A 26,390-nucleotide genomic window follows, 5' to 3' on the forward strand; every position below is an offset into this window, starting at 1 on the left:
AAGAGAATGATTTTTTTTCTTCGAATAAAGGTAATAAATTGAATACTAACTAAAAAAAAACTTTATTTCATTTTAGCTATTTTTTTGGCAGAATTATATCACTAATTTCACTTTCACTCTTGTGCCAAAATAATCAAATTTCATATTTCTCCTTATTCTATCCCTCTATTTCACCACTTTCACATGACTCCAAAATTTCCCTCCATTTAATTTTCAGGATTTCATTCTCCCTCTTCTACCAAAATAATCAAATTTCACTTCCCTCTTTCACAAAAATTCCCTTTCCCCAAATATTTGGTTACTCCCGCTCTCACAATACCAGTCTCCTTCCCTCAATCTTTTCCCCAAATAAATGGGTATTTTCCCCAAATATTTTCGTTACTCACCCTCAATATCACTTTCCTTCAATATCACTGTGGCTCATCCTCAATCTTACATCCATCCTCAATCTCACTCTCAGTCGCTGAAGCCTCGCCGTCAATCTCATTCTCTCATTTCCATCCTCGCCTATCACTCTCAATTGCAGAACTTCAATCACAAACCCACTGTTCATTTCACCCTCGTCTATCACTCTCAATCGCATAACTTCATTCAACTTCCATCGATCCAAAGATCAAACGCTTCGATCTCTCAATCTCAATCAAACCCTTCAAACTCCTAAATCAAACCCATCGAGGAACTTGTGTTATGGGTTTTGTAGGAACGTGAATCGGAGGAACTTGAACGGAGTGTGGAAACTTCGTAGCCTAAATTGGTAAAGCTGTTGGAGAAGACCGTGAATAGCAGAATAGGTAAATCATCTCAAATATGTCACATATGTTAAAATAGTTCTGAGCTTCCTTTTTTTTTTGTTAAGGATGGTCCTGATTTTCTGTTTTTTTATTTCTTCAAATATGTCACATGATGTTTATGTATTTTTATTTTTTTTACTTTTTTTATTTTGGGATTTTTGAATGTGTTGTGGAATTGAAGTATCCTTACAATAGGATGGTAAAATGATATATTTTGAATCTTAAAACGGGTTGCATCTTATATCGCCTCTTACATTGTTGTATCTTCTTTGTTGAATCTTAAAACGGGTTATTAACTAAAGTGATTTTTATTCCTTATATCCTTTCTTTGTTGTATCTTCTTTGCCTCTTACATTGTTTTTCTATGTTCATAATAATACTTCCATTCTATGTGCTAGTTTGGAAGGTCTACTTCAGCTGTTGGAGTCACCAAGAGCTGCACATCTGAGGCATCATTGTAAGTCTCAACCTATGTAGCACCAACATTTCAAATAAAAGGAGCATTCTGTATCTGACATGTGTCAGTCTTTGATATCAACGCGAACACACGAATTGAAACTTTCCTGCTGATTGAAATCAATTGGTAAGTGGTAACCCTTCATTTATCTTTTGTTCCATATCCCAATTAAAACTTTTTTCCTTTCAATTTCTTTTTATTGCTTTCTAGATCCAACGATGTGTTGCATGATAATCTTTATTATGTTTTTCATTTGTTGTTATTTTGAAGTTTCAATTATAACGGCTTCAAAGCGCATCGTGAAGGAGCTAAATGTTTTTTCGAAGGACCCTTCATTATCATGTAGTACAAGTTATCTTCTAGAACGATTAAAGTTTAATTTTTATTATTAAAGTTTGAAGGGTAACAAGCCACTCTTATATTGGTTGTTGATTATTAAACAGGGAACATAATAAGACATGATTCTAGTGAAATTGGTCCTGCAATGTGTGACTTTAATCAATCTCGTTTTAAAAAGAACATTGTATTATTATCATGCAGGACTGAAAAACAAGCAGCAATGGTGAATCTAGAACGATTGAAAAAATAGGAAGCAAAAACAAACCAAAGAATAAGTGACAAGGAGCAGAAAGTGGTAAGGGTAAGTTATTGGCTGTGAATTCAAATAAGCGATGAAAGGGTCTGTCATGTGTGGTGAAATTAAGCAAAGCTTCTGGATAGCAGATTGAAGAAGCAGATTGAATACTAATTGTTTGCTCTGCTTCTGGATAGCAGATTGAAGAAGCAAAGCTTTTTCGTGCTCAAGGTCAAAATGAGATGGCTATCAACCTTGGAATGTACATATCACAAAATTATCAAAGTAATGAAGAGGTTTCAGATGTATATCGCTTGATTGGGAAGTGGCTGGCAGAGACCAGATCTAGCAAGTTATTGGACAAACTTAATTCTGTTTAATGTTTAAATAATGGATGCTCCCTTGTGATGCCTGACTCATTTGAGTTCATGTCTTGTAATGTTTTTATCTTAACTTGTAGCTCAAGAACAATTTTGGAGAAGTATTTGAAACCTGCAGTCTCTATTGCTGAGGATGTGAAAAGTACAGATAAGAAGGCCATGGAAAAGAAATGTCAAACCCATTTTCATCTTGCACACTATACTGATGCTCTATTTAGGAGTCATGAAGAAAGACTTGATTCTAATGGTGGAAGGATCAAAGAGCAAAATGTAGCTAAGTTTATATCAACACTAGCTGTGAGAACTTCATTTGAATTTGAATACATAATTGAGCACATATTTGTATCTTAGTAATGTATTCAACATAGCACCTGAATGTAATAGGGGCAGCCGAATAGCAGGCTAAGAGAATCATCAAAGGAGACTAGTTATTCAAAAAATAATAATCAAGGGAGATTACATGCTAACTTTTGTTTTGACCGGTTTTTTTTTTTTTTTTGAAACAACATATATTAAAAGTGCCCAGCATTTGAATTGCAAATAGTCTAACAATTACAAACAAAAGCCACTAACACACTGCCATAACAGCACACGGTCCTGGGCCAAGCAAATCAGCAGCAGAAAATGAAATGGAAGCATAACAAAACTACCCAACAGAAGTACACCCAAAACAAAGCAGCCATCCTGCTCACAGACCTGCCAACAGAAGGCATTCACAGTAGCGCACCAGTGCCCAAAAAACAAAACCAAATCAGTTCCATACGCAGCACCTTTCAAAGGCAAGAAGAAGCACATACTTAATTTCGCAAACCCACAAGCCACTCACATATAATTTATTTTATGGTTCTTGCACAAAAAACACCATTAAAATCTTGATTTTTATGGTTCTCGCACAATCGCAGATTTTTATGGTTCTTGCCCCTCTTCCTAGCCTTCGCCTAATAATAATAATCAACCGTCGTTTCATCACCAAAGTTGCACCCATACAACGAAGTGTAGATGTCTTCGATCTTCATCCGAGGAACATAGAACACTCTCCGAACAAGGGCTATTGCCCAAGTCCTGTACAATATAAAATGCAAAATAACTTAGTAATTGGCAAACCTCGGAGCAGAATTACCCCATGGTTTTCGATAATATCTTCAACTTCAAAAATAATTTACACAATAATGTAATGACTTCAACATACCTCTGAACTTTCCCCAGTAATGTTGCTTTCCCCAGCTATGTTGCTTAAATTTGAAATTACGAAAATTTCTAGGATTTCATGAATATCCATTTTCCTGTTCATAATACATACATATATTGAATTAATCACAAGCACTCACAAAACAAACTCAGAAAACAAAACAAGGCAGTAACACAGACAACACAAACTTGGATATTTTTTCTTTCTTTCTTTCAATATGCTATAATCTTTCTATACCCCACCTCTATATTGAATTAAACCCCACCTCTTTCTATACATGTCAATCAAATTATAACATCTAACTTCATTTCTTTCCTCTTTTCAAAATTTCACTAAGGGATGCAGGAAATTGGACAATACATATTCACCGAAACCCACACTTCATTTTTATCAACAAAATTGCAGGAACCAAAGACATACATAATTACATAACAAAACTAGTAGAAACCAAACACAATCACTTCCAGGATTTCACGCACGACCGTGCCATTTAAGAGCACGACCGTGTGCATGAAAATAAACAAAAATAAATTCTCTTCCAGTGAGTTTACGCACGGTCGTTCCAACATTACGCACGACCGTGCGCGACTGCAGACCAACATTTCTGACTGTCGTGCAACCAGTGTTGGTTTCTTAGCCTCTTTTATTGACCAAAATTTATCTATAAAAAAAAAAGTTTCTTTCAGTCATGGTTTCTCAGCCTCTTTTATTGGCCAACAACACTAGTATTCAACAACCATATAGCATAATAAAACCTTTAAGTTGAAAGATTTCAGAAATCAACCAAGAGATTTAATGAATCCAGATCTATAAACCACACTAAGCTGCAATCTCCAAACTTCAAAAGAAAATGAAATAATATTGAACAATTTTGTTGATGAAGAATTGAAGTTAATGGGTAGGTTTTTTTTTTCCTTCATAAAAGCAAAAATTAAACTTGTCATCATTAATTTAAAACAAAATTTCAACAACTGTCTTCAACAAAATGACAAAAACATGAAAACCAAACACATCCTCATAATAATGTTGTCTCTAAACAAAATCAGGAAAATAAAAAACACCTCAAAACCGCCTATGTATTAGTGGCTCTAGTGTAAATCTGCTGACTAGAATGAGCAGACACCAACCTAACCAAACCTCTTGCCATCAAATCTTTGATTGCACGACGTCTCAAAGATCCATTAATCCTGAGACTTGTATTTAGGAGCTTCAGTGAGAAGCTTATCATAGGTACCTTGATCAAACAAAACCATGATGTTAACCTTTTCCTTTTGTTTACCTTTGCTCCATTTCTTCTTCTTTTGCTTTCCTCCTCCTGATTTCAATGGCTTTGATGACGGTGGTGACTGGTGGTGCCTTATCCTTCTTCGGTGCCATTAGGGTTTGGAGTTGATAGTTAATGGGTAGGTTGATGGTGAGAAAACATTTTTGGAAATCTGAAGAACATGGGTAGTGATGAAGATGAAGAAAAGTGTTAAGCATGAAGGAAAAAGGGAAAGATAGCTCAAGTGAGATTCAAACCGTAACTCAGGTGTTAGTGAAGTGTGAATTACTACTCTCCATGTTTCAATTTTAGTAGGGGGTATACAATTAATTGCTGATAACTGGTGATTTTTTAGGGGGTGTGAGCAGCAGAAACAATAAAAGGAATATCTTACAATATAATATGAAACATTAAAATATTTCAGCAGGTAAAAAGTGTTTTTTTTACCTCCAGCTGTCCTTAATTTCCTCCCTTGTGCATGTGCACAAGTCTTTTGCTTGTGCAGGTTAAATCCCACCGTATGTTATCACATGCATATACACAATGTATGCATCTATGGTCATTTATAAGTCAATGTCAGATATATGTATTTTGTGTACATCTTAAGTTTGTGGTTGAAGTTGTTATAGATAGATTGTGTTTGATTGAATGTGAAACGGTTTATATTGTTTATTTTCACATTGGTTTTGTACTTTTGTTAGTACACAGAAGTCAACTGACACAACGTTGAAATGACATTCGAGCCAAAGTATGTTACTGAGCCAAAGTATTTTATACAGAACCTGTTACTGAACTAAGAAACATCAGATTCAATGCCGACATGAAATTTGCTATAAATTCAACCTTAATGGGCTTTGTTTAAGTGTCCATACTACGAGCAATTTACTCCATATTAAAAGAAAAATACATATAAAAATAGTTTATTAATGAACCAAATATAAAAATAGTTTATTAAAATGTGTGCATTATATTTAATGATTAACTTTTTAATGAATTGAATTCACAAAATTTTAGATCATTTCTTCTTTTGGATTTCTTAACATGTATTCTAAGGGCACAAGTTATCACTACTCTTATATTAAAGGTAAATATGTTTTTTATCTCTATAAAATTGGGATTTTATAAGTTTAGTCCTTACTTCTTTAAAAAAAGTTTAGTCCTTACTTAATTTTAGTTTTTTTAGTTTCTATTAATCTCTACTAAATTCAAATTTGTTTAATTATGCTTAAACTCTTAAGTTTTCTAACAATTTTTTGTAGAAGAGTTAAAACCATTGTTAAAAGTTACTCCGCAAAAATGATCGCAAAATTTGATTTCTACATCCAATTTTTTGTTACTTTTATCTTGATTTTTTTCGTTAAAAAATTCATATTTAATTCATTTCATGTTAAAAACGTCTAAATTTTAGTAAATGAATCTTTCGTAATGTTCTAAACTTGTCTCAAAAAATCGTTCAAAAATTTAAAAGTTTAAAGATAATTAAATAAACTTTGTTTGAATAGGCACAAACATTACATATAAATGTTTTTTGTAGGACTAAAAATACTATTAAAATTAAGTAATTACTAAACTTAAAAGTTTTCAATTTTATAGGGAACAAAAATATATTTTTGATGAAAAAGTGATTTTTTTTCTTTCGGAAACAAATATCCAGGCCCGTCATTGAGGGAGGTGCAAACAGCTCAATCGAACTGGACCTCCAAAAGTGACGGGCCTAAAAAAATGTAGCCAATACCCCCCCCCCCCCCCCCCCCCACCAAGGAAAAAAAATGTTCTTGTTTCTTGTTTCTTCCAACAGCAACACTACCTCTTTCTTCTTCTTCTTCTTAATCTCTCTCGCGTTCCCTCTCGACCAACATCTCTCAGCCGCACGCCGCCACACATATCAGTAACCACAACCAATCCAACCTCCATCTATCCTCTAGACTCTAGTTCTCCTTTTTGGACAAGAATTCGACGTTATCAAACCATCTAATTTGTATAATCGCGTAATCATTCAATTTGAAAAGTTATTTAAAAGAATCGCTACAATTGTTTCTTTTTTGCAAAATTTTGGTTTTTATTTTATTAGGAGTCTATTTTTATTATCAGAGACGAGCCTCCAATTTCGCAGACGAGTAGACGAAAACGAATTTGGAAGGAAGATGAACATATCTGGAGTTATTCTTGTGTTCCTCAATTCGAGAATTTGGGAATAAAAGAACAAATTAGGGTTTTTAATTAGGGTTCCTCAATTTGAGAATTTGGGAATAAAATGAGGTGTCAAATGATGTACCACGTAGACAATGACATGTATGATCCACATCATCAATGAGCATGCCACATCATCCTGAGAGGATGGGGACCAATTTTTTTTGTTAACTTTGAAACTAAGGGGGTCAAAATGTTGGTTTTAAAAAGTGGTGCATCAAAAGTTAACATTTTTTAAAATTGGATGATCAAAATTGCATTTAAACCTTTCTTTTTTTCATCAAGTTTTTGAATGTTAATATTCATTTGTATGCATTATCTGCATAAATTATTTGTTAGAGGTGAAAATAAGATGTTCGGGGTTCAAACCCGACAAAAAAATAATAATTTGAAAATAAGATGTTTAAAGTTTAAACTTGGTTTCTTTTTACAAAATGTTTAAACTTTTTGGCCTAAGTTTGATATAATCTTAAAGTTCAAGACAATTATTTGTCATAGATTTATTTTTGGGTCCAAAACTCGCCTTTTTGAAACTTTACTATGACATTTTTTTTTTTTTAGGGAAAAACTTTACTATGACATGTAAGTTTGTTTAAAGATCTATTTTATATTAACACCTTCAAATAAATAATCTAACACATATTTAATTAGACTAATGTACTAATAAGTAATAACTCAATGAGATTAAGTTATGTTTCGAACGTAAGCTATATCGGTCCCTCCGTAGCTTATGGGATACATACTATAAGTTTATAAGATCTGTATCTTCAATATGCTATTTTTAATTGGGGTTTTTAACTTTTTTTAATTCAGATGTTTGGCCCAACTTTTTTTGGACTTATCATCTCCTTATAAGAAGAAGTAGGGCCAAACATAATTTAGACTAAGCTCTTTAACTAAAAAGTTGCTTTTTTATAAAGAAGAAATATAAGAAAAAAGTACTTTTAAAAGAAGGTGATGAGAGCTACTTTTACAAAACACGCTCAACTTATTTTTAGAGTTCTCCGCTTCAAATCCCATTGAGGACACAATGTATGTTTTATTTTAATTTTTTTGACGTTGTTTCTCCAATTGCTAACGTCATATGCTCCCCTATTTTTTTCTTTTTTAGGGGGCAATTGTGTATCATTTTTTGGTTTTTTATTTACAATATATTTTGGTTAATACTAAACTGATACTTTTTTTATTGACAAATGATATACTGGTTCGTAAATATTATTTCTCTAACTATATCACACTTGATTATGTGCTCTTTCAAAGAAAAAATATGAATCAAATTTAAAGGTTCATATTTATATATTTAAACAAAAAAAAATTATTCAGGCCTCTCAATTTCATTAAATATATAGTTTTAAAAGAATTTTTCTCTCATTATTAATAATTTAGCTGTTAACTGTTAAATATTTATCCAAAACATAAAAAAATCATCAAAAAAGTTATCATTTATTGAATATCATAAAAATTTATTTAATATGATAATGGATGAATTTTCATAAATCTTAATCATTTTTTAAATATTTATAATGATTCATAATAAAATATGAGCTTGTTAAAATAAATTGACTTTATTTGAAAATATTATCAAACACTTTAACATAAAAAAATTGAAATAAAAAACAATGTTTACCAAACAACTTTAACTTTATCTTTTAAGTTGTTATTTTTAACTTTAAGTTTAAAGTAGCTTGTATGCCTAAAAAAAGATGGGCCAAACGCAACTTATTCGCCCTTAAAAAAAAAAGACTTATAACTTATTCTAAGTAATTGGTCTAGCTGCGCATAACCTTTTTTTTTAACTAATAGTAGACATCTTAAAAAAAAAACTTGACTTTATTTGTTTTAAAAAATAGTCTGACCTAACTTGAAAATGATTTATGTTGGGTCATATACTCGTATCTTCACTACCAAAAATAAAATAAAAAATATACTCGTATCATGTAGCCTCTTTGATTTAATCCTACTTTTTTTAATTGGGGTTTTCCACATTTACGGATCTCACTCTTACAAATGTCAAGTAACATTTTGGTATCTGATGGAATTTTCCACGTTGCTTTTACTAAATTTTCAGTTTTACAAGGAAGAATTTCTTTAGTAGCCATAGCTGCAAAGCGTTTTGAAAATTATAAATGATTAAACGTAGACTAATATTTTCATTGCGTAAGCAAACTGACTATCATTCTAAACGAAAGAAAAACAGATCCAACAAAACGAATAGGTAAGCAAACTGAATGTATCCACCACGATAAAGATCCATATGATCATATGTAATCAAACGTAATGATAAACAAAGAGAAAGCCGATACTTATAAGATAAATGATATATGGAACTAAAAGGCATAAGGAATTCTAAGTCCATATAAGATAAATGATATACGTAATATTAAATCGATCTGAAATTTAATATGGACTTTTAACAAATTCAATATAAAAGGCATACTCATAACAAAATGCATACTGATAAACAAGATTATCACTATCACTAACATAATCTGAATCTCAACATGGTAGGACAAAGAAACTAAAGTATAAAAACTCCAAGTACAGTACATATATTATCATATAAAAGACATAAGAAAAGGATAGCAACAAAAGGACAAAAAATAAGAAAGATCTATTAAAATCAAAAGAATAAAATATAAAAATTACGTACCTGCACCAATGGACAGGCAGACAGCGGCGGCAGCAATAGGTGTGACAGAAAGCATGAAATGGAACACGTATATATTAGGTCAGTTTTGGCGGTTTCCTGAAAAGGGAAAAAATGTTTGGCGGGATTTTACCAAAAAATAATAAAAAAGAGGAATATAATGGCATGTGCGGGAATCGAATGTGTACAAGCCAAATTCACCTCCGAAAAGTTGCCCCAAAGTTCACTTTCACAACTTATTTTCTAATTGACTTCTATTGGATTTCCTTCTTTATAAAAAAGACACTTATTTTATTAACAGCTTTTTTAAAATTGTGTTTGGCCCCACTTCTTCTTAGAAGTAGAAGAGAAGTGGAAAATAAGTAGGGCCAAACATGCTCTTACTATATGTGTCATCCCCATTGAGTTACACCTAAGAGCACACGTTGGAGAGTCGTGGCAATCAGGGCCGTCTTAACAAATTCATAGGCCCGGTTTTAATTTTATAAGGGATGCAAAAAAAATTAAATTCCGGGCCCCAAAAAAAATAAATAAGCCATTTTAAAAAAAAAAATTATAAAACACACTTTGGTGGGTCTTGAACACATGACCTCACACTCAACAAAAAATGGCCACGCCACTAAAGCAAGCTGTACAAACTAAAATAATTTGCTTTTAATAGGTATATAACCATTATTTTCGTGTCTTACATATAAAAAAAATATATTTTGGGCCCCAAAAAATTGGAGGCCCGGTGTCGTCGCCCAGCCTCGACGGGCTATGGGCCGGCCCTGGTGGCAATGTGACATGGCTGCAATTGTCACCTGAAACATAATAAATATCTTCACAGCCACCCATGAATATCTCCAATTTCTTTTAGCTTCGTAACCACAAAGCAATCCATTCTTATATATTAATATAATTAAAGTAATAATGTTATCAATTATTTGATAAATAAAAAATTGCAGAAAATATGATTATCATTTATCAATTTGTGTTAAGAGATAATAAATATATAAATTAGTGAGAACCAAATTAATAAGATAAGATAGAATATATGATGAAAATGAATTGTCATACGACCTAACCAAAACAGCCAATCACCTAATAGCCAGTGAGTGGCCACTGACCTGACCGAATTTTATCTGTTCAGTTTCTGGTCCCAAATTCCAGAAGACATTCTACATGTACTGTTCTTTCTTCCAAGCAAAATGCTTTTTCTTCTTTTTTACGTACATATTTGCCATCAACACTTCAGCTACACAAATGTTACTTCCATTTCCAATATATTTAGACTTAATACGAAAGCGATGAAATAAACAATTTTTTTTAACAAATCAAAATGAGATATATTACGAAACCAACGATGTTACCACCCGCACAATGTGTGCAAAAGGAGGAACATCGAAAAATATTTACAGAGTTATGGTGCACACATCAAGATAAAGCAGCAATCAAACAACACAAAAAATTACATAATAACACCCATACACGGGATGGGGTGCTTCCACCAGTCGTGGTAAGCGTTATAAAAAACAGTCTCTTTAGATTTCAGCCAAAGGAAAGATTGAAGCTTTACTTTGTCAATGAGAACAAAAGAAGTGGAACCCGTATTTTGAGATATTCGATTGTTCCTTTCCTTCCTAAGCACCCAAATAGTGGCAAACCAAATAACCCTGAAGAATAAATGCGAATAGATTGGCATTCCCGCCATCCTAGTAAACTGAGTAAAATGATGTCGAAGCTCACCAAAATTTACAAAAGAGATGCCTAACCAATTCCAAACAAGAACCCAAAGATCAGCCGAAAGAGAACAATGAAGAAACAGATGTGTTACCGATTCATTGGAGTCACAACCAAGCGGACACGCCATATCCGTTGCAGGGATAACACCGCGCACCACCAGGTTGTCTTTAGTTGGTATACGGTTACGACAGATGCGCCACACCAACAGAGACACACAATTTTACTAACCGAAGTTTGAGAAAAGAGTCATGCTAACGGGTGTCTTAAGTGGATTGTTTAAGAAACCCACAAAAAAAAAAAATTGTCTTAAAAATATAAGTTAAACAAATATAAAAATCATAACTATACATTTTCAAAGTCAAAAATTATTATTTTTAGATGCTTAAACATTGTTCTAAGGACACTTGTTAGCATTTTTCTTAAGAAATAATGTGATATTTTGTTGGGTCATGATAAAGTTAATTTGGGGATCATCGCATTTAACTTTAAACAACTACACAAATGATACTATTTATACCATTCACGACCTTAAAACTTTAAATACATAGTTCATTCACTTATAAATACCGTTCAACAACTTATTTTTCATCGAATAGGAAACTCTTATTTATACTCCATCCGTTTCAAAATGAGTGTCGCTTTAGCCAAAAAAAATTGTTTCAAAATGAATGTCGTTTTCAGTTTCCAATGCAATAATAACTTTTTCTTTTCAATTGTACCCTCCAATTAATACTCTGCACACTACTTTCAAAGTATTACTTTTAAAACTAACCAATAGTTAATAAGGATAATTTGGTAAAATAAACATTCTCTTTCTTTTAATCATTGCATTTTTTAATATGTTTGTAAACATCTAAAACGACACTCATTTTGAAACGGAGTGAGTACTTAACATACTAATGATCTCTCCTTCGAGTAAAAATCCAACAATTCATTCAGGCATGTTTTTCCAACAACAAGAATTTTTCATCTACACACTTGCACCGCCGCTGACGCTGCATAAGTACAACACGACGATTTACCACCATTGTCAGAAAGACTTTCGATGCGAAGAGTTTATCGAACTACCGACTCTGATATGACTTAAAACAACCACACAAGTTAAATTGGACAGCACAATTCAACCAAAAATCTTTATGCATTAAACATACGGGTACTCACACTTCTATATTCTTCAACATTTACGCTTTTATTTAAAGTGAAATTCTTACTCACATTTATCATACCAATCTATTTTAATTTTAATCATAGTTTCTTTTTATGAATTAAAATGGTAGAAGCAGCCCAAACAAGCAAGAGTCTTCTGGAATATAAAATACCGGCTAAGGGTGTGTTTGGTAAAAAGAAGCTATAAGCTAGCTGATAGCTGATAAGCTAGCTGGTAGCTGAAAAGCTAGCTGGTAGCTGATGACTGGTAGCTGATAGCTTATAGCTGAAAAGTTAGCTTATTAAAATAAAAAGTGTTTGGTAAAATTAGCTGTTCAAGTGATTGATAAATATAAAATGACGTAAAAGGACAATTTTTTTTTTTTTTTATAAATCATATATACAATTTTATTTAATTAATGTATTTCTTTTTAAATGTTTTAATTTATTTCAAAATATTTTCATCTCCCAAATGATAAATGTATTTATGAATTCAATTGACATTTTTTATTTAACAATTTTTTTTTACAAATTTTAGTTAACTACAGTTTCGTCACTATTGATTATATATGTTATGTAAAATTATATATTATATGAATCATGAAAAAAAGAAAAAAGGGCAGTGGCCAATCTACAAATTAAGAGCAAGTCACAAAAAATATGGAGCACGAAAAAGTATAAATAATGTGAGCAGTACTGAATAACGTGTTAAGAAAATATAAAACGTGGGTAGTTATTAATTATGAATATGGGTAGTTGTTCTATTAAAAAATAATTAATTTAAATTAATAAGGTTAAAATTGGAAGAAAATATAAAAAGCTACAAGCTAAAAGCTCAAAAGCTACTTGAAATAGCTTTTCAAAAAACGATATAAGCTAATGGAAAAAGCTTTTTACCAAACACGTCTTATTCTATCAAAACAAGCTTATAAGCTAGTCCAACAAGCTATAAGCTAGCTTATTTGTGTTACCAAACACAGCCAATCATCCCATGGATAAATAATGCCGTTTCATTTTTAATGCTTATCTCCTTTTAAATAACATTATTACCTTCTTCTCTAAATAATGTAGTTGGAAATAGCAAAATGAGTGTCGTTTTAGGTGTTTACACACATATTAAGAAATGCAATGATTAAAAGAAAGAGAATGATTGTTTTACCAAACTACTCCCTCCGTTTCAAAATATAAGCAAAATTCACTTTTTAGGTTCATTCATTTAATGATGTATGTGGTTCATAATATGGACCACATACATCATTAAATGAATGAATCTAAAAAGTAAATTTTGCTTATATTTTGAAACGGAGGGAGTATCCTTATTAACTATAAGTTAGTTTTAAAAGTAATACTTTGGAAGTAGTGTGTAGAGTATAAATTTGATGGTACAATTGAAAAGAAAAAGTTATTATTGCATTGGAAACTGAAAGTGACATTCATTTTGAAACAATTTTTTTTGGCTAAAGCGACACTCATTTTGAAACGGAGGGAGTATATCTTATAAAAAGGGACAAAAAAGTTCTTAAATGTCTTATAATTAAAGAAAGACGCAGTATTTTATTTAGAACATACTTTTGGAGTGTGATGTGTTTCATTTGAAATAATTTTTAATTTTATTTTATTTTTTATGGATTATAGAATGACTTTTCTTGTTCCTATGTACTCCTATGTATAAGAACAATTATTCTATGATCACAACCACATTTGAAAAGTATTTAGACACACTTATATCAAATGAATTTTTTTTAAAACAAAGACCGTGTACCCAAATGTCTTTCATTTGGGGTTGTATAAATAGAGAAACCTTGCAACAAAAATGACGAGAATGTTGAATAACAAATTTACGAACTTGACAGGGAAAGACATAAAATCAAGAGAAGAGATGACGAGGATTAGCGGTAGATCAACACACCGAGAAGCCAATAAATATAGATAAATACTTTATTTGTCAAAATAAAGAAATAAATAGTTTTTTGGTTGAAGTGAATGAAGTCGAATAAATAAACATATACTTTAATTTGGTCGAAAAATACTTTGAAGAATCCAATAAATATAAATGAATAGTTTATTTGTAAAATTAAAATTAAATAAATACTTCAAGTTTGTAAATTTTTTACTTAAAAAGACTACCGATACTAGAGTTTAATTATTTTACATTGGATAATTGTGCTTTTTGCTAGACTTTTTTTTATGGAAAAACATTTTCATTAATTTAAGTATATTATCTTAAATGTTTGTCATATGTCCTCGTGAGCTTAGCTCAGTTTGTATGGACAATGCATAAAATATGCAAAGTCCGAGGTTCGAATTCCGGCCACCACAAAAAAAAAAATGTTTGTCATATTACTTATTAAATTTGGTCAAAAAAACATTTTGAAGAATCCAATAAATATATCCATAAATACTTTATATATAAAAAGGTAAATAAACAGTTTAATTTGATAAAAAAATACTCTCAAAAGACCAGAGGATTGAGCAACTCAGTTTATTTGAATTAAGAGTTAAAAAAGTTAACGAGTTAAAAAAAACCAAAGTTTGATTATCGCCTAAAATAAGCTAACATGGAATAGGCTTAAAGTAGATTCCGATATCATAACATTTTTTTTTTGGTTAAGTTACTTAATGATTGAACTCACACACATTAAGTATGAAGAAGTGGAGAATCGGGGTTTGAACTCCAATCTCTGTATAGTATTGTCCTTACAACTATCAACTAAACTAAACAAGATGATTATCCGAAGTTTGGTTAGGAGGTATATAAAGTTTAAAAATGCTGATTATCCGAAGTTTGGTTAGGAGGTATATAAAGTTTAACCAAAAATTGTTTTATCCATGAATAAAACCGAGCTTCTTCTCAACAAATGTCCTATGATAGAATTGACTAACTACTTAAACTCAATTATTATGCATGATTTTCAAAAGTAAGTCTATGATTATTAATATACTCTCTCAATTTACATTTATAAATAAAAAACAACTTTTACATTTATATTTTTATTTATAAATGTGATCAGACAAATTAATAACGTAAACTATATCGTGACATCAGTCTTAAGTCTTGCGAAACTTAACTCCCAAAAACTCATTTTGACCTTAATGAGTTTGGAATTAGCATTATATATATATAGGCTGCACGCATATACTAGTGGCATATAAATTAGGTTATTTTCTCTCAAAAAAAAAAAAATATAAATTAGGTTATATATACCTCAATCAAAATTAAAATTCATTCTTATTCTATTCCTTGGTCGGTACGAAGCTTACGAAACAGAGAAAATAGAAAGAGAGAAGAATTAGGTTTTCGTTTTCGAAGAAGAAGCTCTGGATTCCACCTCTTCCCGTCCTTCGAGGCGGTGGTTATACTGCTTATTCTTCAGGTTTCTCTCTCCTCTTTCTCTCTCTCTCTACATCGCACTTTTTTTTTTAATTTTTTTTCAGATCCGATTCGTTTTCGTTTTGATTCTTCCAATTGTTTTCATATTCGATTCTGATTCAATTGAATTTGGTTTTGCCGATGTGTTTTAAGCAATTCAATTGAGGTTTTTGTGATTTTGTTTTTTGGATTTGGTGTTAATGGTTAAATTAGTTGAATACTTGTTAGATTCTATAGGATTTGGGTGTTAGTTAGGGTTTGTATATTGGATTCTATGTGTTTTCAATTCGTTATGCAACAATGAATTAAATTTTAACTATTTCTCGATATCTTATGATCCTGCCTTGATTGGTGAGAGACTTCTTATGTGTTTACCGTGTATGAAAATTTTGTGCTTATGGAATTTGATGCATTGGGGTTATTACTTCTAGGGGATTGCCTTATTTTTTAGCTAATGATAAACACCTTATACAAATAAATAAGCTTTTATGTTAATTCATAAGTTCGCACTAACGAAAATTGTATCTTTGCTGTTTTTTCATAAACTACCTCGACAAGCTTATGAATCAAACATAAAAGCTTATTGATTTACATAAGCTGTTTTGCATAAGCTAAAAAATAAGTCAATCCAAATAGGACCTTATATATTCCATGTTTACTTTTTTGGCGTTTTAAAATCTTATCTAACACCATCTAAAGTAAATCCTAGAGCTACTTCTTCAATTTTAGAATTTAGTTTCTAGTTGTTACACAAGATTCTCATGCTGATTATTTGTTTTTTTTTTTGTTTCCTTAAAATTTCAGATTTCGCACAAGATTTTTTGAAATTTAACTGTTATTGACATGTGATGTAAGTGTAAATGCAATCAATCTTAATTGGCACACTCTTGATTGCTTTTTTTTTTTAATAGCTTCATCATTTATAATAAGAACTCTGTTTTATTCCATGTTTTGTAGAGTTATTTTTTTCTTGGTCATATTTCATATTTCTTACGAGAGGTTGGACACCATTTGAAAGTATGTATTTTGGGACTATTAATCTAACTGTCTGTGCTTTGGCCATCTATTATCGCAGGGTTGACTGGATTTGAATATAAAAGCTCGTGACTTATATTCTGAAACATGGAGGGAGTTTATTTCTCGACAAATTGCTACCAGCATCGGTTTTTTGCGTTCCAAGAAGTGCTTGATTGGCGAGTTTTTATCCTTGGCAATTTTATTCTTGTTTCCTTTGTCAATTGCACCTAGTGTTCTGTTCCCCTTCAATGATCAGCAAAGGGTACGTGATGCTATCTTATTATGATACAGGTGCTGCATCTTGCACTTGTACAAGTAAGCATTTATTCTTATACTTCTATGCAAAACACCAATCTGAAAAGTTTGTTTATTGACAAATGTTCCTTTGACAGTGCATTGCTGACCCGGCATTTAGTTAAAACTTCTGTGGAATCTTCTTCCAGGGTAAGAAGTCTATCTTGAGGAACCTCTATACAACATCATAATAACCTGTTTCAATGTGATTAAATTTAACTCCCCCATGTTTTCTTTACAGGTCTTAAGCATAGTCTGGTCACTGAATATTGGATTCAGCCTGCATCTTTGAGTGAAACATTTGCATCGAATCAGTACAGACTGTTGTCATTGGCAATTGTCTCCGTTTTGCTCTTGATCTGTATTTTTGGTGACAACATCATTTACCCAAAAGTTCTGAAATGAATCCTATAATAGATTAGATGAAGTAGATGTTATTTCAGTCCTGAAGTCTTTGGTCACTGTGGTTTTACCTAGTGATTAATGCTATTGCATTGATCAAATAGTTTGATGGGACCTGAGAAGTGGCAGTATGATCTGTGGTACTTGTTCATTTCTACCACCTTTGTCTTGCAACCATAACAAAAGTGGGTCTACTACTAAATAAGCCAGTGCAGTGCTTCCATCAGAAGGTTTCTGTTTCTGTGACCTTTGTCTTGCAACCATAACAAAGCCTGGGTCTATTACTAAATAAGGCTGTGTCGCCCTTCCATCAGAAAGTTTCTGTTTCTATGCCCTCTTCTGACATGACAGAATATTGATGGTGGATTTTTCTGGACCAGCAGGAACTTGTTAATATTTTTATACATAGAGCATCATCTACAAGAGATAAATGCTTTTTATCTTATTATTGCTTACATCTGTTGAATAAAGGAAGCGTTGCTTTGAGTTTTGCGGGAAAATGGAGAGGTGATTCATTTTCTGAAGAAATTACTAATTTTCTCATTTACTGTGTGGACTATTTTAACATTTTTCCTTGACACTACAGGTACAAAATAATCAAGGAAGTTGGTGATGGAACATTTGGGAGTGTCTGGAGAGCTATTAGTAAGCAAACCGGTGAAGTTGTAAGTATGATTTACTGGTATGTTGAAGTTTTCTCTATTTGAAGTGACATTTTTCTCCTAATCAGTTACAAAATTTGCAGGTTGCGATCAAGAAAATGAAGAAGAAATATTACTCCTGGGAGGAGTGCGTAAACCTAAGAGAAGTCAAGGTATTACTTCATACTTATCTTTCTGGAGCCTTTGTTGTTGTTATGTGTTATTATATTCTTTTGTATTTAGTCTCTGATCTCTTGTTTCCCTTGTTGGCAGTCTTTACGAAAAATGAACCACCCAAATATTGTGAAACTGAAGGAAGTTATTCGAGAAAGTGACATTTTGTACTTTGTTTTTGAGTACATGGTGAGTGACTAAACTTTTTTGTCGAGAGCTGAATTGGCCTATACAAAAGATCTAATATGTTAATTGCTGTCAATTTTTGTTTGATGCAGGAGTGCAACCTATACCAACTTATGAAAGACAGGGAAAAACTGTTCTCTGAAGGTGAAATTAGAAACTGGTGTTTTCAAGTTTTCCAAGGTCTTGCTTACATGCATCAGCGTGGCTACTTCCATCGTGACCTTAAACCTGGTACTTATTCATGATTTTGCTTTTGTCCTATTATATGCTTATTGGTCATGCTATCAAAGATATTTTGTATTTATCTAGCTTTGTTAAAAATGTTTTGCTGTTTTGACTTGAGCATGGTGTTCTTTTGCAGAAAACTTGCTGGTTACTAAAGATGTTATCAAAATTGCTGATTTTGGCCTTGCACGAGAGATCAATTCACAACCACCCTACACTGAATATGTCTCCACACGATGGTATGTACCTTAGTCCCTATTAGGAATAATAATGACCCGTCGGAATCAAGAATGATCTTAACGGTATATAAATATTATAACAATATTTTTCTACTAAAACAATGAAGTGCTTGTTGTTATAAAAATAACACTAAGAAATTCACATACACAAGTGAATAAGAACTCCAACAGTACCTGATTATCATTGATAATGATAAAACTGACAAGTTTGTTACGGAAAAAAAGTGTTGGATCGAAAAGGAAAATAATAAACTGATGATTGCTTGCAATGGATTCGGTTATTACTTTAAGTGGAAACGGCAAATCCTGTGATCAAGTATTGAAAATCTTTGTACAGTGCGTTGGCAAAAGAAAAAGATGCTAGCTTCTAAATTTAAAGGTTGAGTGTACACGTTAGAAATATGTTGTGCCTACTTTACCAAAACCAACTCCAATTCTAGCACATGAACTCATTTTCTTTGGTAAATTAAAGCATCAACATATCTTTACGATTTTAACTATAAACCTGAGCACTCACTTATTTTAGGATTTTGATCCTATAAGAACAGGTCTATTGACTTGTATTCATATTCTTATTAGGAAAGACTACCTTTTTGATGATATGTTCAAAATTAAATTCTCCTTCTATTTTATTAGTTGTGTGATTTTAATATTTGATTTATCAAAATTTATAATGTGAATTAGCGTTTAATTTTAAACTTGCAATAGATGCATCATCTTGTGTTGAATATTGAATAACATATAACACGTATGATTGTTTTACTAGGTATCGTGCTCCTGAAGTGCTGCTTCAGTCTTATATCTATAGCTCCAAAGTTGGTAAGTGTCTGATGTTAAATATTATGCCATCTATGATCTTTGATAATTTGTTTCTTGCAACAATGATGATGAGTATCATGCTACTGTTTCACTCATCGATTAATTTAATCTAATTTAATTTAATTTTTCGCTTGTAGACATGTGGGCAATGGGTGCTATAATCGCTGAGCTGTTCTCTCTCCGACCTCTTTTTCCAGGAGCCAGGTACTGGCCTCACTTCCACACCACCCCGATAACTTCCCAAAGGATGGGTTTTTATTTTTTCGAGTTTGTTTTTGATGTTTTAAAAATACACTTTGGAAAAGCAAGTAAAAAACATTTGTTAGAATTGTAACCAAACAAAAAGCTGCAAGGGTGGCTTTTCAAAATATTCTCATGTAATAGATGAGAAAGTAAAAAGGTACTTTTTATAGTTGTAAATAACAAGTACGAAATAGTTTCTGCTCTAAATTAATAACTTACGATGCATGATGCATTAATCACTCCAGCTAAAAAATGTGGTTGCAAATTATGTTTTTTTTTTGTGCTCTAATGCAATGATGTTACACCTGGATGTTGGATATATGAACTTGTCACTTCACTATGGCTGATGCAGTGAGGCAGATGAAATCTACAAAATATGTGGTGTGATAGGCAATCCCACCACTGAATCATGGGCCGATGGACTCAAACTTGCAAGGGATATTAATTATCAGTTTCCACAGGTTAAAATTCTCTACATGTTATTTGCTATTTTTGGTAGGTAGCTTCTGCAATGGTAATTGTTAAGTTTAATCTGGTGAGACACTATTAACATCTATTTGGCACTTCATATTAAATGCCTTTTGTGAATGCCATCTACAGCTTGCTGGCGTAAATCTTTCTGCTTTGATCCCATCCGCAAGTGATCATGCAATCAGCCTTATCCAAGTAAGTAGTTTTTTGTGTGGATTAGCTATTTAAACCACTTATCAACCAATACTGTGTCTGACATTTTCCTGTTCGCTTGTTTTCTATTTATGTCAGTCACTTTGCTCCTGGGATCCCTGCAATAGGCCAACAGCTTCAGAGGCCCTTCAACATCCTTTCTTCCAGGTAGTCTATTAGCTGTTCATGATTTGTTGTCTATCTTTTCTGAATTCTATTTTTTTTAAAATTTTGTAAGCTGTTTTACTCATACGCTTCTTTATCTGTTGTAGAGCTGCTTTTATATCCCCCCATCTCTTCGCTCCAGTGCAGTAGCGAGAACTCCTCCACCTGGTTAGAATCATTTATTATTGTTGGTTGTGTGCACAGTTATTGTTCAGTTGTGTGGAATTTGTGATTGTCTTTTTGTTTTCTTCCCTTTCTTCCAGCTGGAACCAGGGGAGCACTGGATCAGCAAGGGGTCAAGAGGTATCCCGGTGCTTTACCCAGTTCAAAGCCAACCAACTATTTTTCATCTCCGAAAGTTCAGCCTTCTTCAGGTTATCCCATTGATCTTTTATATTTATTGATTAGTTCTATAAATGTATGCATCATAAATTGATTCCCTTGGGTCTGTTTGAGAGTTTAAGAGGAGATGGGTGAGAACGGTTTGTGAAAGAAGGAAGTAGAAGGATTGGAGGGCTTTAAGGAGTTTATTTTTCTTTTATTATAAAGGGTTTTTCTATCATGTGCAAATTTGCACATGTTAAGAAGTTTAAAATAGTAACTTTGCATTGGAACTTGTACATTTTGTATTAAATATATAATTTTCTAATAAATAATTGTTGTTTTTCAATAAAACTTGCTATATGTTAGACAAACCCTATTATAAAATACCCCTGATTTGGATGATTTTGGGAGGGCTTAGATAAATTCTTCAAATCAAGTCTATGATATTATAATACTCATAAAATTAAAAAGGGTTAAATATGTTTTTGGTCCCTATAAATATGTCAACTTTTTGTTTTAGTCTCTCTAAAATTTTTCTTCAACTTTTTAGTCCCCAAAAAATTTTCCATTTTCACTTTTGGTCCCTCCTTTAAAGTAAACTCATATGTAAAATTCATATTTTTGAATAAAATTTTGCAGGAAAATTCATAATATTATAAGTATCTTTTCCAAAAAAATTAGAATTTTTTAACAAAACATGAATTTAATATGAATTTTTATACTTTTTACGGTTAAAAATTCATATTTAATTTGTGTTTTATTAAAAAATTCTAATTTTTTTTTGGATTTTTTTTAGAATATTCTACACATTTCTGCACAATGTCATTAAAAAATACAAAAATTAAATTAAAAATAGGGACCATATGTAGTGATTGAAAATTTTATAGGGACTAAAAGTTGAAGGAAAATTTTAGAGGGACTAAAACGAAAAGTCAATATATGTTTATAGGGACCAAAAATATATTTAACCCAATTAAAAATATACTGATCATAAACATTCATTTATCATTTTCTAAAAAATACGCTTTCAAATGAAGTGCAAGATTTCTCAATATTTCCATCCCTTCCTCTCCCCCAATGCCTTTTCCTCCCCTCCAAACTCCCAAACAAAGCCTTAAGGGAGTATGTAGGTAAGGTGGTTTGATGGGTTGGGGTAAGTACATAATTGTTGGAGAGATGAGGGGTTTCCAGAATTTTAATTAATCACAAAATTTGCCATTTCAAATCAAGTGTTGAGTTAAGCAGAATGGATTCAGAAGAGTAATATAACAAAAGCTTACTTTCCAAAATTAAGTTGATTGATTGTTCATTTTAAACATTTTGACTGAAGTTAATAAGTTGACAATACACTGTGTGTGTTGGTAGTGTTGACCCCCTTCCTACGCCTGGCCTCTGCCGTGTATGACCCTGTACAAGGGCTTCGAAACATAATAACTGAATTAATATGTTCAATTCTAATCCTGAACTTAATTCAAAATTCCAAACAAGGGAATCAAAGTTTGAAACATAAAAACTAGAATTAATATGCTCAATTCTAATCCCGAACTTCTATTTCACACTTAATCAAGATTCCGAACAAGGGAATCATAGTTAAGCAGGAAATTATCCATTATTTTGAATGATAAAACTTTGACCGATGACCCTTTTCTATTTGGCTTTGTGTATATCATAAATTAGCTGTTTTTTTTATTCGTGGCATCCTATTTCACACTTCAAATGTAGGATTTCTCACCCAATTATGAATGATACAGGTGTGCAACGGAAGCTGGATATGGTAAATCAGGTCAGTTATTCTTGCTGCATCTTTATAAACAAGCACTTCTACCTGCACACATTCTTTTACCCCATGATCTCAAAAAAAATCAATTTTGTTTTTAATTTGAGAATGGTTTTTTTTTTTTTTCCCTTTCTTGGGATAGTGACGTATATTGTATTTTTGTTTCTTAATTTTATCATCTATTTCACACCAATAATTTATCTCTGATTCTTTTAAAGGATGGAATTAAGAATGAAAAGTCAACGAAGACTACTACACAATCGAAATATCGACACCCAGGAAAGCAAAGTCCAAGTAAGTTTTACAGTCCGTTTTTTTGTTTAATTATTGTTCCGGATAGTCTTTTGGGCAAAATGATTGATCGGGATTGGAGGGTTTTGGGTGAAAGATGGGCCAGCTACATGACAATGCACATCACCTTCTGTTTTTTCCCTTCTTTTGGGGATGTTCCCTCTCCTATTTTTTTAGGGCTGTTTGAAGAGAATGCACTCCTCATGTCGTTGAGAAATTTTAGCGATCTCATTATATTCCCATTTTTCAAGAAGGTTCATTCTTTTTTAAATTGCCATTCCTAACCACATACATATACATCGAGTAAATATGAGTCCACAGTGTTACCTGGTCCATCAGCCCAGCCCTCTCATCTGGTGTAAATCTTAACATGATGATGGGCTGTGTAATTCCTTGAGCGAAGTATGAATAGTTACTCTGAAATTTACTGGATATTAGAGAAGTGTTGTTTTTATTTACGGAAATTTGGGTTGGTTTTTGGCAGCTTCTGTGATTAAAGGAAGAACTACACATGAGATTTCAGAAACAGCTGAGAGGTTGGCCAATATGTCTATTGGTAATCGAAGACAATCCATGTGGCAAACCCGGCCTCCTCCCATGAAAGCTGGAGTCAATTGGAGTTCTGAATCTCCTAACTTCATGCTCAGGCCTGCACCACAGATTCCGACCGGAAGAACATACAGTAGAAAAGTTGCTGGATGAGAAGTACAAGTTCAATATCGCCAATGCTCTGGTTTAAATAATATATTTGGTTTTTGGTTGTATTATGTTTTACTGCAAATCAAGTATTGCCTGTGTGGGACAAACGCATGAGCTGATGCCTATTAATAAGTATACATATCATAGCTTATGAACTTCTATGATGTGTTGGAGACGTTCATAAATCATGTCCTGGTTCATGTAGAAATGGCGGTCTTAAGTCTTAATAACAACACCTCATGTTCAGTGTTTGGGTTCTGTATGTCTTTATTTTTAATTTTTAATAATGTGAATTCTGTTTACTAGTAATACTTTGAAGGCTGGCATGTTATTGTGATTTGATGATTTTTTTGGTCCAATTATAATATTAAGCTCTTCATTTAATTTTTTTTATCCACTTATTATTCTCCATTATCAAGTATCTCAACTCTTAATGGATTATCACAAGTGATTGATTTTTTTAGTTTCTTCTTGTTTCGAGGGTCATTCAAGGGAAAAGATGAAATTATTTATCTATACATTATTTATGCAAAGTCCTTTGAATATGAAACTAGTGATGGAGACCCACGCTGTAAAATAGCTAAATCGTAAATTGTTCAAAAACAATGAATCGCCCTTTAAAAAGTTAAGACAGTTTGTTATGGAAATATTAGAATTCTTATTTATATAAATGTTGGTATTCTAAATTTAGTTTTTAACAATGAATAAGTCATTACCTCAAAAAAAATAAATGAATAAGTCATTTTATTTGAAAAATGTTCCAACCTCAATGTAGTTGTAAACATACTCATTTACAAATGAACATAAGATCCAGGAATCACTTTACACTCGAGTTCACTTTGAATTAAGTTGCCTTAATGTTAAGTTTGTGTTGAAACCTTCAATTTTGGATTGAGCCTACAGTGCACGTGCAGAGGATGGTGTCTTACTCATAAACTCAAGGGTGAAAATATATAAATAAGAGTCAAATATATCATTGTTATGTTATGTTTCGAAAAATTAATTAGGAAGGACATTAAAAAATGTAGACCTTTTTTTTTTTTGACACAAAAAGAAACGACATTCATTAATTCAAATTGATAGAGTACATCGATGCAATACAAATTCGCTAAAAACAAAAAGGATGAATCCGTGAACAAACTCACGACATCCATGTTAATAGCATAAAACGGCAAAGTACATAAGCCTACAAATATGACTATATTAAAATCTCCGGAATAGTCATGTCTCCGGATCTGCAACGTTGATGACGCCAAAGTCATTGGTTGGATCTGCACTGGATCGAAGCTAATCTGACAATCTAAATCGAACAAATACCTGAACAAGGGAAAAGACAAACAACGTCGCACAAAGACGACAAACAAAACAGTGTCGCACTAAGACGACAAAATCACAAGGAAAACTTAATTCGGTGTGAAAATCACTTATTTAAATAGAAGGGAAGGAGAAAAACGATTTAGAGGGGTGATTTGGGGTCAAAAGTTGACCCTAAACCACCCCTCTTTGGTGGATGAAGGAGAAGAAATTAGGGTTTCAGCCGACGGCTCACAAAAGAGAGAGGGGAGAGAGGGGAAGGGTAAAAAAAAAATGTAGACCTTTATATGTACTACCTCCGTCCCTAATTATAGGGCCCTTTTGAAAAAATAACGGGAATTAAGATAGTGGATATTTGTATTAAATATGTTTGTAATTACTATTGTTTTTACAATTTTATCCTTTAAGAGAGAGGGTTGGTTTATGTTTTCAACATGTTATTTATTGCTGATTGAAGAAAAAGATGTATAATAAATAGGGGCATGTATGTAAAGAAATAATTAATGCAGTTGGAAATAGCAAAGAGGTCTTATAAAAAGGGACAAAAAAAATTCTCAAAAGGGTCTTATAATTAGGGACGGAGGTAGTATTAGTTTCTAAATGTGTGTGCATCAAATGATGCAAGTGGACGAGATAAAGTCACATGAGCTGAGCTACTATCGATGAATGATCTACCGTGTTTGGATGAATCCAATCTTTGTGGAAGAGAAGTTCATAGCATTGCATAACTTATTTGTAGAAATTGGAAGAAAAAATATGTAAAAGGATTCTATTGATAGAGATGTAATGTTCAACGAACGTATTTTTAATTGAAGAAACTGGAGAAAAAAAAATGTATCAATTGATGAAGGGTCTATGATGATTGGATGAAGCCAATCTTAGAGAAAGAGAAGTTCATAGATCTTATTTGACGAAAATGGAGAAAAAAATAGTAACATGATTCAATCGAATAAGAGGCATGACTCAACATATGATATTTAATATGCTTTTTATAAAAAATAAATAATATATATCTAATAATGATAAGATTAATGTGTAGTTGAATGATATTGATAGTTACGAAATAGCCTTAAACTAAAAAAAACTGAAATAATTGAATTTAATGAGATATAATAGAGAATGCAATATACAGTAGTGGGTATTTCGGATAAAGAAGTCATCATAGAGAAAAATAAGAATTAGAA

The 26,390-nt window shown here is 32.1% G+C and overlaps 1 protein-coding gene, 1 long non-coding RNA gene and 1 pseudogene across 8 annotated transcripts; 2 read left to right on the top strand and 1 right to left on the bottom strand.

Moving 5' to 3' along the window:
• Positions 1–156: 156 nt before the first annotated feature.
• Positions 157–2,241, top strand: LOC146920544 (uncharacterized). 2 transcript variants are annotated; one of them, XR_015011821.1, is made up of 4 exons: positions 157–791; positions 1,190–1,374; positions 1,789–1,888; positions 2,023–2,241. It is a non-coding gene; the product is annotated as an uncharacterized LOC146920544 (long non-coding RNA). The 2 variants fall into 2 exon arrangements; XR_015011822.1 differs by having other exon boundaries at positions 1,789–1,882.
• Positions 2,242–4,312: 2,071 nt separating this feature from the next.
• LOC146920545 (small ribosomal subunit protein eS25y pseudogene) lies at positions 4,313–5,004 on the bottom strand (annotated as a pseudogene).
• Positions 5,005–15,594: 10,590 nt separating this feature from the next.
• On the top strand, positions 15,595–24,276 carry LOC146920546 (Protein kinase superfamily protein). 6 transcript variants are annotated; one of them, XM_085713973.1, is made up of 20 exons: positions 15,595–15,737; positions 16,538–16,583; positions 16,809–17,065; positions 17,143–17,194; positions 17,286–17,953; positions 18,033–18,111; positions 18,192–18,260; positions 18,361–18,450; positions 18,540–18,678; positions 18,809–18,911; positions 19,678–19,730; positions 19,868–19,934; positions 20,326–20,434; positions 20,574–20,639; positions 20,736–20,804; positions 20,909–20,969; positions 21,065–21,175; positions 22,877–22,908; positions 23,121–23,196; positions 23,678–24,276. In XM_085713973.1, exons 5-20 carry the CDS (start codon positions 17,946–17,948, stop codon positions 23,893–23,895), a joined length of 1,350 nt encoding a protein of 449 aa, XP_085570099.1. In that variant the 5' UTR covers positions 15,595–15,737; positions 16,538–16,583; positions 16,809–17,065; positions 17,143–17,194; positions 17,286–17,945; the 3' UTR covers positions 23,896–24,276. The 6 variants fall into 6 exon arrangements, with proteins under 6 accessions (XP_085570099.1, XP_085570101.1, XP_085570098.1 ...); XM_085713975.1 differs by having other exon boundaries at positions 16,809–17,041; XM_085713972.1 differs by having other exon boundaries at positions 16,809–17,012.
• The last annotated feature ends 2,114 nt before the right edge of the window (positions 24,277–26,390 follow it).

The sequence above is a fragment of the Medicago sativa genome, chromosome 5 (genome assembly GCF_051527215.1).
Source record: "Medicago sativa cultivar Bolivia chromosome 5, Bolivia_mono, whole genome shotgun sequence".
Classification (NCBI taxonomy): domain Eukaryota; kingdom Viridiplantae; phylum Streptophyta; class Magnoliopsida; order Fabales; family Fabaceae; genus Medicago; species Medicago sativa.